The sequence below is a fragment of the Chiloscyllium plagiosum genome, chromosome 32 (genome assembly GCF_004010195.1).
Source record: "Chiloscyllium plagiosum isolate BGI_BamShark_2017 chromosome 32, ASM401019v2, whole genome shotgun sequence".
NCBI lineage: Eukaryota > Metazoa > Chordata > Chondrichthyes > Orectolobiformes > Hemiscylliidae > Chiloscyllium > Chiloscyllium plagiosum.
The window spans coordinates 1277468-1292918 of NC_057741.1; the positions used below are offsets into that span (position 1 = coordinate 1277468).

The 15451-nt window shown below is 40.6% G+C and overlaps 1 protein-coding gene across 1 annotated transcript in view; it reads right to left on the reverse strand.

Annotated features, from left to right (window-relative positions):
- The window catches only part of LOC122539305 (Golgi-associated kinase 1B-like), a 39797-nt gene that overhangs the window by 3898 nt on the left and 20448 nt on the right, over nt 1–15451 (reverse strand). The window contains exons 2-3 of the mRNA XM_043674001.1: nt 13980–14194; nt 5760–5986 (exon numbers count right to left, since the gene is read on the reverse strand). Coding sequence (XP_043529936.1) covers nt 5760–5986; nt 13980–14194 — 442 coding nt within the window. The remainder of the gene's footprint in view (nt 1–5759; nt 5987–13979; nt 14195–15451) is intronic.

Here is a 15451-nt window from a genome sequence, read left to right on the forward strand (position 1 = left end):
ACTTTAAAAAAAAGGATTTTGTGATTTACACATGAAAGAAGTGAAACTATCACCGTATTCTAACAGATGAAAGGCTTAACAGACAATCAATTCTTCAATGTATAATTTCAGTTACATCACACTGCAAATTTTTGCTATAAATTCTGTGTTACGATCGAGCCCTCCACAATCACCTGATGAAGGAGCGTCGCTCCGAAAGCTAGTGCTTCCAATTAAACCTGTTGGACTATAACCTGGTGTTGTGTGATTTTTAACTTTGTACTTCCTGATGTTACTCCTCCAGTTTGGACAGTCTTGAACCAGTGATTCCCAGGTGTTTGTGAGAATGTCGTGCTTTGCCAGTGAGGCCTTCCTGAATGTTCAGCTGTGTCTTTGCTGCTCAGAAAACCAGATGGTTGGTCATCTTTAACCTGATTACGCGTCATGAGATCACTACAAGAGAAGTTTCACTGGAAATATTTTAAAACATATTAAAATCCAGATGCAACAGCACCCATTTTACAGGGTAGAGAGGGAGACAGTAGAGATAGGGGATTCAGTGTGGCTTTCCACACCTAAAATCACTGAAGTGCTTCTTCTTACACTTGGGGCTCACCTGCCATTTCAAAGCTGCGAGTAGAGCATTTCCATCCTTATTCTTCTTCCCTCGGAAAGATGTCCCATATGAACATATGATATTGGAGCAAAAGTAAACCTTGCAATCCTCTCATGTCTGCTCCACTGTTCAATAAGCTCATAGCTGATCTGTCTGTGTTTCAAATCCCAGATTTCTGTTTACCCCGATAACACTCTACCCCTCTACCTAACAAGAACAATCTACCCCCGCCTAAAACTATTTGATGATTCCATCTCTACTACCTTCAGAGGAAGAAAATTATAAATTCACACAACCTCAAGGAAAAATATATTCTCATCTCTGTCCTCAAATGGCAACCTCTGATTTTAGAACAGTGCTCTCGAGTTCTGGACTGACTCACAAGAGACAATATCCTTTCCGTGTCCACCTTGACAATGCCATTTTGGATCTTATACATTTCAATCAATTATACATCACCCCTCACTCTTCCAAACTCCGATGGAAATTAGGAGGAGAAAGTGAGGGCTGCAGATGCTGGAGATCAGAGCTGAAAATGTGTTGCTGGAAAAGCGCAGCAGATCAGGCAGCATCCAAGGAACAGGAGAATCGACGTTTCGGGAATAAGCCTGAAGAAGGGCTTATGCCCGAAACGTCGATTCTCCTGTTCCTTGGATGCTGACTGACCTGCTGCGCTTTTCCAGCAACACATTTTCAGCTCCGATGGAAATGAGCCCAACTTGTCCAAAATACCCACAAAAGACAACCCACTCATTCTGGGTATCAACTTATTAAGCCTCCTCTGAAATGCCTTCAATGCATTTATAAACTTCCTAAAATAGGGACACTAAACTTGCACAAAGTGGTCTTACAAATGTCCTGTCCAACTGAAGCATGACATGTTTATTTTAATGTTAAATTTATCTTGTATTAAAAAATAGAATCCCCTTTTAGCCTTCCTGACCATGCACTGTACCTGCACAGATACTAACTTTTTGTGACGCATACATCAGAACATCCATCTTCAAAAAAGAAGACAGAACGGTCATATGCAAAACTACAGAAGGGTCCTGTGTTCACCTCAGGGAATGTCATTGCAAACATCTTCCTTACTAACCCCCTCCCAGTGGATAAAGAGCTCTTCCCAAAGTCTCATGAAGATTCCATCCATCAGCAGGCATGATCTTCATGGCAAGAGGAGCCCAAGAAAGGTGAACACAGTAACCTCTATATGTGGCATTCTTCAACTCTGTCAACCAGAAGGGACCTTGAAGCATCCTCTACAAATTTGGTTGCCCACAAAAGTTCATCACTAAACTCTACCTGTTGCATGGCAACATGCAAACCGTCATCTTCACCAACATATCCACTACAAACTCAGTAAGTGCAAACTGGTGTCAAGAAAGACCATATCGTTGCATCAATACCTTTCACCATTTGCTCACTGCAACCCACATCCATGAAGCTTCAAGCTGGAGTGGAGCAAACCTGCAGGACAAGCAGGAAACTGTTCGATCTCCAGTCACTGCCAGTCCAGGATCAAAGCCACTCCAGACTCTCTCATCAAACTGCAATATGCAAACATTTACATTCAGCTCTATACAAACTGGTGTCAAGAAAGACCATATCGTTGCATCAATACCTTTCACCATTTGCTCACTGCAACCCACATCCATGAAGCTTCAAGCTGGAGTGGAGCAAACCTGCAGGACAAGCAGGAAACTGTTCGATCTCCAGTCACTGCCAGTCCAGGATCAAAGCCACTCCAGACTCTCATCAAACTGCAATATGCAAACATTTACGTTCAGCTCTATACTGACAATGATGCATTCACAAAGGCATATGTACCTTTGGCAATAATCCATGGACCAGCTCCTCTGCCAGCCTGTGCTCCAAATGGAGCACTGCCCCCATACTATCAAGGCCTACAAGGAGCCGCTGGACAATGTGAGTGACTTCTTATTACTTGGGAGTCTCCTTCCATGGAGAGCAGATGAGGAAAGATTAAATTCAACATCACTTCCATGTGCAACTGCAGCCTTCCATTGTCTGAGAAAATTAGTGCTCGATCACAAGACCTCAAACTAGACATCAAACTCAAGGTCTACAGGACTACAGTATTACCCATCTTTCTGCATGTGTAATCTGGAAATGTACAAGCAGACAACTTAAATCCAGAGAGAAATATACGAGCAATGCTTCTACATACGCTTGCAAATCCATTGGTAAAATCAGTGTTCTCGCTCAAAGTTACTGTCAATCAGCTGGATTGGGATTTTTTTTTTAGATTTGATTCTCTACAATGTGGAAACAGGCCCTTTGGCCCAACAAGTCCACACCGACCCTCCGAAGAGAAACTCACCCAAACTCATTCTCCTACCTAATCAGTAGCCTCTTCTCATTCTGCATAAAATGGTGCATCTCTTTTCCAAGTCTGTTTCTTGCATTATAGTTCTGATTATTCAACTTCTAGTCTCTTTTCAGCAATATTTAAAGAATGACAATGTTCCCTGGCGATGATAAATGAACTGGAATAAAATCCTAAGTTTTGAATTCAACCATTTGAATAAAAGTATTATTTGCTCAAAAAAACTTTCACGATTGAATTTTCTCATATTTTGGTTGTGTCATTTTCATTGAGTTTTATGATGGATTTCTCTCCATGAGGCCTAGCAAGTTTTCTCAAGCAACTGTCTCATTAACTACCATGCCTCTGTGGTGTTCTGATGGTTATCTGCTTCTTCCACTCACTGCAAGTACTCACCACTGCCAGGATATTCCGGGATTCCTGGTGCCAGGACCACTATAAATAGTCATTGCCAATATTAGGCGTTGACTGACAAAGTACACAATATTTGCCCCAGACATACAAATAAAAGGAAATTGGAGCCAAACAATTGCAAGCAGATGTCTGGAGGTCTCAGTGGATGAAGTGGTACAAAAGAGGATCATTGTCCTCTGCCAGAACCAGCAGAGGACACCATGATCAGACCATGCCAACCTGATTCAAGGTTGCCAGCTGGATCAGTGGGATCTCAACTATCCAGAGGAATGTGTAGCAATGAAGTTGAATGTCACTGGCTTTCTCTGGTCTGCCAGGGTGGATGGCACTGTTTCTCTCTGCTATCTCATACTGTTTCTCTGCTACTGCATCCACCTCTTGCCAAGGCTCATTGCTCTACTCTCATTATTGCATCAATACCTTCCCTCCCTCACTCACTTACCAAATCCCCCATACTGTTAACCCTTCATGGCCTTTGTGCCTTCTGCTCACTCACCAGGACACTTTTCCATCTTCAGCTATCATTTCCCCAGCAACCTACATCTCACTGAATCCCTCCTTTTGTATCATTGCAGGTGCAAGTGGCCCACAGTGGGTCAGAAAGAGGCTGAGATGGGTGGTGGCATATCCACTGCCCATGAAGTGTGCCCTGGGGGATTGACAGGAGCTAGTGGCAAGCTGAAGTTGTCAGATACCACTCAGAAATCTCAGTGTTCGGTTTCTATCCAGCTCATAGAAAAATTGCAGCCTGCAAACGAATGAGGTGAGATTAGGTAGCAGTGAGGGTCACGTTGAGCAATATTGTAAATGTCATCTCCACATTTAGGATTTAGTTAGAAAATGCAACTTTTGCGTCTTGACAATGAGTATGGCCTCGTCTGACATCTCACCGCATCTCACCTGACAATTTTCCAAAATTCTTTACCATAGACCACATTGTTCAGGGCCTGGGAAGATTCTGCCCTCAGAATATAGCAATAGTATTGATTTAAAATAATTTAAAATGGCTCCAAAAATTATTGATGAGGGATTTTGATGAGAAAAATTGCTTTTATCAAATGAAAATACTTTGTTTCTCTTTTCCCTATGTCAATATTAACATTTCATATTATTCACTGTGTCAAAATAAGTTCCAGAAGAGCTTCGCTGCATTTATCAATGTTGAGATTTCACTTTTGGCAATAGTTTATATGACAGGAAAACTCATATGTTCTGACATATCCAGAACAAGGGACCTATTCTCAACCAGCTCAGTACAAGGCACAATTGCATTCAGCAATCTGTGCTTGTAAGGATATGAAAGTTGGGCATTTGTCAGACCCATTTGTCTGCTATCATGTGATTCCTGTTGAAATCCAAGTGTGAGGATATTCATCAGGCAATCATGGCAGCAAGGTCTCCTATGAATCTGCTTTCCATCATCTATATAAGTGATTTGGATGTGAACATCTGAGATATAGGTAGTAAGTTTGCAGATGACACCAAAATTGGAGGTGTGGTGGACAGCGAAAAAGGTTACCTCAGAATACAACTGCACCTTGATCAGATGGGGCCAATGGGCTGTGGAGTGGCCGATGAAGTATAATTTTGATAAGTGTGAGGTGCTGTATTTTGGAAAAGCAAATCAGGGCAGGACTTATACACTTAATGCATAAAAACACTTTGGAGTCATAGTTCCTTGAAAGTGGAGTCGCAGATAGATAGAATAGTGAAGAAGGCATTTGGTATGCTTTCCTTTATTGATCAGTGTATTGAGTTATAGGAGTTGGGAGGTCATGTAGCAGCTGCGCAGGACATTGCTTAGACCACTTTTGGAATACTGTGTTCAGTTCTGGTCTCCCTGCTATAGGAAGGATGTTGTGAAACTTGAAAGTGTTCAGAAAAGATTTATGTTGCCAGGGTTGGAGGATTTGAGCTACAGGGAGAGGCTGAATAGGCTGGGGCTATTGTCCCTGAGGGGTGACCTTATAGAGATTTAAAAGAGACCTAATGGGCAACTTTTTCACACAGAGGGTGGTGCATGTATAGAATGAGCTGCCAAAGGAAGTAGTCGAGGCGAGTACAATTGCAACATTTAAAAAGCATCTAGATGGGAATATGAATAGGCAGGGTTTAGAGGGATATGTGCCATATGCTGGCAAATGGGACTAGATTAATTTAGGATATCAGGTTGGCAGGGACGAGTCGGACCGAAGGATCTGTTTCCAAGCTGTACAGCTCAATGACTCTATGAATGAAAAGCCTGTATCAATTTCAGTCAAGGTTAACACATGATGAAGAAGAACCAATGAACTCACTCCACCACTGATGCTCAGTAGCAGCACTAATGCATTATCTACGAGATGCACTGCAGAAATTAGACACCACCATGCTGATTATTCTCATCACAAATATCATACTCACTCAGTTATTCCTTCTAAAACTTTAAAATTTAAATTATCTTCATTTCTGTCAAAGTAGCCTTTATTGTCTATGAATACTAAATGCCGATGATCATCTTCTCTGGATATGATATGAACTAAATTGATGTTGTCCTGATTGTCACAGTTCACGTTCCAGCCATTTCGAACACAAGTATCCTCTTTTCTGGGTCTGAATCCACAGCAATTTCTGTCAAGGCGATTATAAACCTGAAAGAACAAAGTCTCTACAATGATATTGAAACTACAATCAATTAATTATTTAGATTTCAATATCAATTGACAAACACAGAACGAGGTACAGAATATTAGAAGTCTATACATAATTAGGCCACACAGTAATCATTCCAAGTAAATAAATTGTCTTTGATTTTGAAATTGTACTTGAGAAGAAATTTAGCTGTCTTATGATTACCTCAATACTGTGCATACTCAACAGTATTCATTCCATATTTGACAAATAAAATATCTATTAATAGTCTGAATTCTGGTGCTTCTTTCTCCAACTTATTACCTGCTTATTTGTCTACAGTTCCTATCAGTAAAAATACATTTGAAATTATTGATTTCAGACCATGAAAGTTTGATTCAGGTGCTTTTTAAAGATTTAAATAGACTTTGGGTAGTTAATTTTGCATGTGTTTCTGTTTTAATGAAAATGCCATTCATAGGATTAAGAAGTTGACCTAATCTTTCTTTAATTCATTTTGTAATACTAAATTTGAGACATTTTCGAAAACATTCAAATTAAATTTTCTGCTGAAAACTAGAATGTTATTTCTCTTACAATCAAAATTTCTTTGCAATTTACAAACATTCAATTGATGCCAAATGCACTGTCAGAGATTGGCACTCTGCTTATTTTTGACATAGAAGGAAACATTGTCGGTACTTTGATGTGCAGTACTTATTGTACCAACACTATTGGGTAGATTGTGCACATTGAAACAGGCTTTCCTGTTTATACATTAGGTCAAATTCTCCAAGGAACTGCAATCTCATGCATATTGCTATTCATCTTTTTTTTTAATGAAAGAAGGGGCTTTTCTGAGAGTGGATTGTGATCGGACCTCCCTCAGAAATGTGCAGCCAGTCTGACAGTTCTTTCATGACACAGAACTGTTGGAGGAAGGCAAGTCATGTCTCCTTACCACAGCAGTCAGTTGCCATATTCTGAAATTAACAAATCCTGACACCCACTTTGACAGATATTATCAAATGATAAGGATATAAAGTAAGTGTGATATTGGGGTGCTGGGAGGGTAGAGTCCCAGATGGGTAAGGGGGCAGCATGCCAGGTAAGCAGGTTGCCAGAGATAGCAAGCCAGATGAGTATGGTACTGGGATAAATAGGGTGCTAGCTGGATAGAATGCTAACTGAGAAGGGATTAGGATGTCAAATGGGTAGGGGACCAGGGTGCAGGGAGGTGAGGGAAGTGATACAATGTTTTGGTAGGTTGGCAGTTAGGGATGGGGGGTGGGGCGAGTTATTTTTGGATCAGGTTTGGCAGTTAGGTTTTGGGTCAGAGTATGATGGAGTTGTCAAGTCAGGTCTGCCAAGGGAAAGGTGGTGTCAGTCGACTCCAGTGGAGAGATAGTTGAGTCTGGCAGGGGTGAAAGAGGGCTCGAGTCCCAGGAACAGTGATGCCAGTTCAGTGTCTGGGGCCTGTAAAGGATCAAAGGGAGGTTTTGTTGTGGGTATGTGAGGTAACAATAATGTCTGTTCAATAGTTGCTCAATAGTTGCACTTAATAGTCTTGTTTTTCCTGGGAAACTAATTTACTTAATTTCATTATCATCAAAGTCTCTAGTTTAATTGGACACTTTGGAAGGTTTCAGATATCAAGAACTTGTCTAGTGGAATCTTCAATTTCCTGGGCAATTCCTGTGGAGTATGGTATCACAAGGTCCTCATCTATGCTGGAGGAATTAGTCTTAAACCCAGACCATAATAAATGTATGAGTGGAACTGGTGCCAAAACCTACACTTTCAGGGTTTGGTGTGAAATGATCTTCATGTGGTTATCAGGGAGCTCAGGAACTCATTTAACCTTAGTTTGAATTTTTATACTTAAAGTAAATGTCTCAATAATATGTCTTAATATGACTGAAAAGAATATGACTTCTTTTTGTTCTGATGAAAAATCAATGGCCTGAAATACTAAATCTACTTGTCCCTGCAGGGATGCGGCAATTCCTGATGAGGTGCGATAATAATTACAGTTACTGTCACCTGACCTTGGTAGTCAATGCCATAGTCTCAAACCAGAAACTACTGCACAAGTACCACCACCAGAGGCCTGTCTTAGAACAGAATCCCGACAGTGTGGAAGCAGGTCATCGATCCATCAAGTCCACACCGAGCCTCCAAAGAGCATTCCAGTCAGACCCAACCCCTACCTTATCCCTGAAAACCTGCATTTCCCAGGGCTAATCCATCTAGCTTGCACATCATGGACACTATGGGACAAGTTAGCATGACCAATTCACCTGGCCTGCACATCTTTGGACTGTGGGAGGAAATCGGAGCACCCGGAGGAAACCCACGCAGACACAGGGAGAACGCCACAGACAGTCGAACAAGGGTGGAATTGAATGTTGCTCCTTGCTGCTGTGAGGCAGAAGTGGTAATCACTGAGCCACCATACTGCTCCCCATGCCATCAATTGGCAAAAGGGGTAACTCTTAAACCAACAGTTTCCAGAAGCATTACTTAGTGCTTACATGTAAAAAAAAAACATGCTCTTTTCAATGGTATAGAGGGTGTGCATCTGTTGTGGAGCTTCCAGATCTCTAACAGGTCAAAACACATCAGCTGAATGCATTTTTCAGTAGCTCATGTTGAAGAATTAAACATTATAATGGTTTTCTGAGTTTGCTAGGCATCTACATGAACTAAAATAATTGTTTTGGACACTTAGCCTTTTAATTTCAGTTGCTTTTATGTACTCTTCTTCCTGTCATTCCCATTGTCACATTTCCTATCCGGGAACATTTTTTCCACTGTTGCAACTCCTCTGTTAATCTTTCAGAACATGTATATATAAGAAACTGACTGGTATACCAGCATTGCTGGCACTGCCACAAGATTTCATTCAATGTGAGATTTACTTGGGAATTAAATAATTTCTATTCCAAAAAAAAAGTTGAAAGCTAGTTGTTTCATACATGAATTACGCAGGAAAGAACTGGGAAAGGAAATGACTAACTAACTGTTATCTATCCAAGAAATCATTGACATTTCACTCAAAAGTGCACAAAGGAGTATCACCACTCTGCTTTTCATTTAATTTAATTTCAGATTCTGTCTCCTCAGAAAATAGTTTTGTAAAAGCTCAGAGAAAAGACTTTAAAGCAAATACAAAAAGACTGTTTAGATTCTTGGCTTTGAAAAGAAAAAATGCAGAGCCCTTGAAATGTTGGAAGTGCCAGTTAATTACGTCTTTTCCACAGACATTTCAGTCTGGATATCTTTGAAACAGCCATGAAACCATTGTTGCTGAAGTACAACATGTCAAATAACTGACATTCCTCTGTTACAGGGAAATACTAGTTAGTGCAGAAAGGGGCAAGGAGTGCAGATGAATGCAAGTTAAATACAACATGTTGCATCTTGGTAACCTAAACAAGGGCAGGGCTTATACAGCTAGTGGTCGGGCCCTGGGGACTCTTGTTGAACAGAGAGACCTCAGGGCTCAGGTGCAGACTTCCTTCAAAGTGGCGTCACAGGTACACAAATGGTGAAGGCGGCATTTGGCACATTTGCCTTCGTTGGTCAGAACACTGAGTATAGGAATTGGGACATCATATTGCGGATGTACAGGACATTGGTAAGATCATACTTGGAGTACTGTGTTCATTTCTGGTCACCCTGCTACAGGAAGGATATTATTAAATTAGAGAGATGCAGAACAAATTTACAAGAATGTTGATGGGACTGGAGGGTTTGAGTTATAAGGAGAGGCTGGATAGGTTGGGATATTTATCACTGGAGTGTAGGAGGTTGAGGTGTGACCTTATTGTGATTTATAAAATCATGAAGGGCATGGATAAGGTGAATAGTCAAGTTCTTTTCCCCACAGTAGAGCAGTTGAAAACTAGAGGGCATAATTTTAAGGTGAGAGGGGAAAGATTTAAAACTGACAATGAGGGGTAACATTTTCACACAGAGGATGGCTCATATGTGGAATGAATTGTCAGAGGAAGTGATAGATACAGGATACAGTTACATGATTTAAAATACATTTGGACAGGTACATGAATAGGAAAGATTGAGAGGGATATGTGCCAAAGCAGGCAAATAGGATTAGTTTAGTTTGGGAAAACCAGGTCGGCATGGATGAGTTGGGCCGAATGGTCTGTTTCCATGCTGCATGACTCTAAATGGTTTATTTAAAAAATTCACTCCACAGTTTTAATCATTTTTATCCTATTTTCCATCCCCCTGTAATCACACTATGCCATCTGCCAATACAAGGTCCAGACATTTCAGTCGGTATCCATCACATTAACTTATGGGACTTTAAATCTTCTGTTTTTGTTTTTATTCTTTTATAAGATTTCAAGAGGCATCTCTGGAAAGTTCAACATTTGTTGCTCATCCCGAATTGCTCTTGAACTAAATGGCTTGCTTTTCAATTTGGATTTCATGTTCAGTTAATAGTTAATTGCATTGCTGTGGGTCTGGAGTCACACACAGACCTGAACAAGCAAGGACAGAAGATTTCTTTCCCAAATGGACACTGGTGAAGCAAATGGATTTATACAATAACCAATCATAGTTGCCACAGTCACCATTATTGAGGCAAGTTTTATATTTCAGATTTATTAATTGAATTTAAATTCCACCAGCTGCCACAGTGGGATTTGAACTCTTGTCCGCAGAACAGAACTGCTTAGGACTTTGAAATAAAACTTGACATCCAGGTAATTCTCATAGACTCTATAACAATGTCTATCATATAAATATTCCCTGTAACTAGTCGCTGCAATAAAATTCTTGTTCAGTCCAGGAGCCTATTTCTTGTTAGACCAGCAAGTGTCACCAGAATATTAGTCTGCATTGTAGATGCAGATAAACCAAGTCTGCACCTCACCATGGGGAAGATTTGACGGCATCATCTCCATCTGTATAAGGATTTACAGGGTGTGCTGGGTCTAGTGTGATAGAGGAAAAAACAACACTTATTGATATAGAGTTATTGATAATTACCTGGATGTGAAGTTTTACTTCAAGGTTCTAAGCTGTTCTGTTGACAGGTCCTTTCATAAAGAATGATACTTAAAACACTCCTCAAATTTCACCCTTTCAGACCGTGACACCTTTGGCTTCTGGATTACTCATCCAGTGATATTACATGTCTCAGGATGATTTTAACCGATCTGTTCCAGGCAGTTAAAATGAGCCAGATAACTTACCTGTCCTGAATAACCTGTCATATTTTAACCAGTTCCACGAAGCCAGGGCAATGACAAATTATTAAAGCTAGCTGGGGGCTCCTTAACATTAAGACGTTGAGATCCAATTAGGACTGAACTGCAATTGTTACAAGGAGTTCGAGTGGAAAGTGAAGTGGACCTGCTGCCAAGTTAATGCAGTGAAGCAGGAGTTCAAAGTCAGAAAAAGATCAAAGAAAACATTATTTTTATATTCTTCAGGAGGCCAAAAGAAAAAGATGTTTCCTCTAAGCCACACAGGAACACAAATGAAATCTCAGGAAATTTCAAGTCTCTTCCTGTCAGGATCTACTATGCACTGCCACTCAATCACATGGACCCACACAGGGCGCCCCAGTAACTGATAAAACCACTTAACTGGTGTGAGGAAATAGCCCCTTGGCTATGTGAATGTTACTGCTGACCCAAATGGGTAGGAAGTGAGTGGGCAGCATTTAAATGAAGCTCAGGAGTTAAAATATCCCAGTCCTCTTCATTGTTGAAATGGATGAGTTTTGAACTGATGTAATAACTCACCTCTGAAATACTGAGCTGTAGTTATAATTGAGATTTCAGTCTAAAAGACGCAAGATTAATGTACTAACTCATTGGTTCTCTAATTGTGTTGCTGAGCCAACAATTAGGTATTCAGATTTACCTGGTCTTTGATCCTTTCTCTATCGTAATACTGAGAGAGTTCACTGCTATTAAGTGGAATAATATTATGTAAATTGAACAATATATAATGGCTAACCAAATTAATCTCTCCTGATTTTACTTCAGATCTGAAATCTATATAAGTAGAAATTAGGTACAGTATGTAATGGAGGACTGAACATACATATAGTCTATTTTATGTTATCACCTGATGTCCAGACTAACCCCATGGCTTTCTCATATGGGAATGCACAAAACAGAAACTCAACCTGTAGGAAACCTAGAGCCCAACAACCTTCAATGTTTTTAATCAACCTGTTATGACACAACTTTGTGGCAGGAGGGACTTGAACTCAGATCTTCTGGCCTAGACATAAGGATAGCACCACAGCATCACAAGAGCTCTCAAGACCAAACTCTTACTTCGCCGTTTTTGTGATAGCATTTTGTATGCTAGTGATAAGGGTAATCATTCACATATAATGAAGATATATACCAAATCAGGGTGGAATGAATGGAGTTGAAAAAGTTATGCTTGTACAAAAAAAATATAGTTGGCAGACCAGAGGTAGATGAAATTGACAACAGAGAAGTGTGAAATGACAAACTTTGCTGGGAAGGAAGAACAGAACAATATAAAACAAGCAGCATAATTCTAAAGTGTTTGCAGGATCGGAGATCTGGGGACGTATGCATACAAATTTACAAAGTTGGTAGAGATGATTGAGAACGTACAAATAAGGAACAAGAATGGACCACTCGGTCCTTTCAGCCTGTTCCACCATTCGATCAGAGCTGAAGAGCGTGGTGCTGGAAAAGCACAGCCAGTCAGGCAGCATCCAAGGAGCAGCAGAATAGATGTTTCAGGTGTCAGCCCTTTGTCAGGATGAAGGACTTATGCCTGAAATGTCGATTCTCCTGCTCCTCGAATGCTGCCTGGCCGGCTGTGCTTTTCCAGCACCACTCTGGGAATACCTGATGTTGGTCACTGATGTATTTCATTCCAGCAGGCCTTCACAGTGGCTGCTCCAAAGAGTTTTTGCTGGTTCTCCTGCTGGTGACTAAGATTGTCTTTGGAAACAACACATTTTGTTACATTCAGTGAGCCAATAAGTCAATCCGCAGTCTTTTATGCCAACAGGATCAAATTTTGTATCCATCTAAGCTAATGGATTTAAGTTCTTCCTCTTCATTGTAAAGATACAAAATATTCTTGGAAACACTGATCCCTATTCCTGGTGAATGTGGCATACAATGGCTAAATGTTTGCCATTTTATTCAGGGAAATTGGAAAAAAGGAATATTTAACTAAGAATTAAGTTGCATTGAGAGGGCATTTTCATTAACGCTGCCATAAATGTGTAGAACTTTCCCCACAGGTTCCCCAATCACATTTTTTGGCAAAACACTAGAAAAATGGTCAATGCCTGTTTCTCTGAGTTTTATTTGCTTTCCAATTGAAGTTATAATGAATTGTTGTTGAAGCTCATAGGAGAACTCCTGCAGATTTTATGATTTGTTATATTTAATGCAGAGGGAAATCTTCACTCCATTGTGTTGGTCTAAAACACCCGACTCAACTCCCAGAAAAGCATCATATCCGTTTAAAAATAACTTCTTCTCTTGGAGACCAACTGGTGTTCTATCACAGTTACAACACAAGACAGGAAGAACCAACTGCAAAATCTAAAGAGCTGAAAATGTGTTGCTGGAAAAGCGCAGCAGGTCAGGCAGCATCCAGGGAACAGGAGAATCGACGTTTTGGGCATAAGCCCTTCTTCAGGATGCTGCCTGACCTGCTGCGCTTTTCCAGCAACACATTTTCAGCTCTGATCTCCAGCATCTGCAGTCCTCACTTTCTCCTGCAAAATCTAAAGACCCAAGAAACCAACCTCTTCAATTCTGTCATTAATATTCCTCATTTTATACAATAAAATGTTTACAAAATATATATTTAACAAAGTATCAACGTAACTGTAGGAAGAAGTTGATACATTGGACGAAGTATCACCAACAGGTGTGAAATATTTTTAAATTATTTTTTGTCTATTTTGGAAGAGGCCTGCATGAAATTACAAATATACAGATATACTGTCAAATTGTTCCTTACCTGCAGTAGAAAATCAAAAAGAGCTAGTTTGCACCATTCATAGTGATGAATATCAGTACAACTCCAGGCTGGTTTAGGTACTTTACCATGAACCCAACACTTCCATTTTAGTGATTGCTGATAAGACATCCAATTCAATTTGACCGTTGACTGGATATCATTACTGGCGATTGACAAGGAATCATGCCAAAGGATAACAGGACGAGGTAGACCATCTTTGAAAAAGGAAAAAGATATTAGGTGTGTCTGATCTAGTTTACCAAATATGCACCATCAATCACAGATAAAAAATGATATCACCTCTGATATGGAATAACACAAAGCCTATTTGATATGAATGTGGGAGCCTTACATCTGTTGTAGGAAAAGTTTTGGAAAGGATTATAAGTCATAGGATTTATAATCATCTAGCAAGCAACAATTTCATTGCAGATAGTCAACATGGTTTCGTCAAGGGCAGGTCATGTCTCACAAACCTCATTGAGTTTTTTGAGAAGGTGACCAAGTATGTGGACGAGGGTAGGGCAGTTGATAAGGTTCCACACGGTAGGCTATTGAAGAAAATGCAGAGGACAGGGATTGAGGGTGATTTAACAGTTTGGATTAGAAACTGGCTTTCTGTAAGAAGGCAACGAGTGGTCATTGACGGAAAATGTTCAGCCTGGTTACTTGTGGTGTGCCACAAGGATCTGTTTTGGGACCACTGTTGTTTGTCATTTTTATAAATGTCTTAGACGCAGGCATTGGTGGATGGGTTAGTAAGTTTGTAGATGACACTAAAGTTGGTAGAGTAGTGGGCAGTGTGGAAGAATGTTGCAGGTTGCAGGGAGACTTGGATAAGCTGCAGAATTGGGCTGAGAGGTGGCAAATGGAGTTCAATGCAACTAAATGTGAGATGATGCACTTTGGGAAGAATAACAGGAAGGCAGAGTACTGGTTCAATGGAAAGATTCTTGATAGTGTGGATGTGCTGAGGGATCTTGGAGTCCATGTACATAGATACCTGAAAGTCGCCACCCAGGTTGATACTGCTGTTAAGAAGGCATACGGTGTGTTAGATTTTATTGATAGAGGGATTGAGTTCCAGTGCCGCAATATCATGCTGCAACTATACAAAACGCTAGTGCGGCCACACTTGGAATATTGTGTACAGTTCAAAGTTTGTGCGAAGATTTGTAGCTCGGGTGCTTGTTGTTGTGGTTCTGTTCGCCGAGCTGGAAGTTTTTGTTGCAAACGTTTCGTCCCCTGGCTAGGCGACATCATCAGTGCTTGGGAGCCTCCTGCGAAGCGCTTCTTTGATGTTTCCTCCGGTGTTTATAGTGGTCTGTCCCTGCCGCTTCCGGTTGTCAGTTTCAGCTGTCCGCTGTAGTGGTTGGTATATTGGGTCCAGGTCGATGTGTTTGTTGATGGAGTTTGTGGATGAATGCCATGCCTCTAGGAATTCCCTAGCTGTTCTCTGTCTGGCTTGCCCT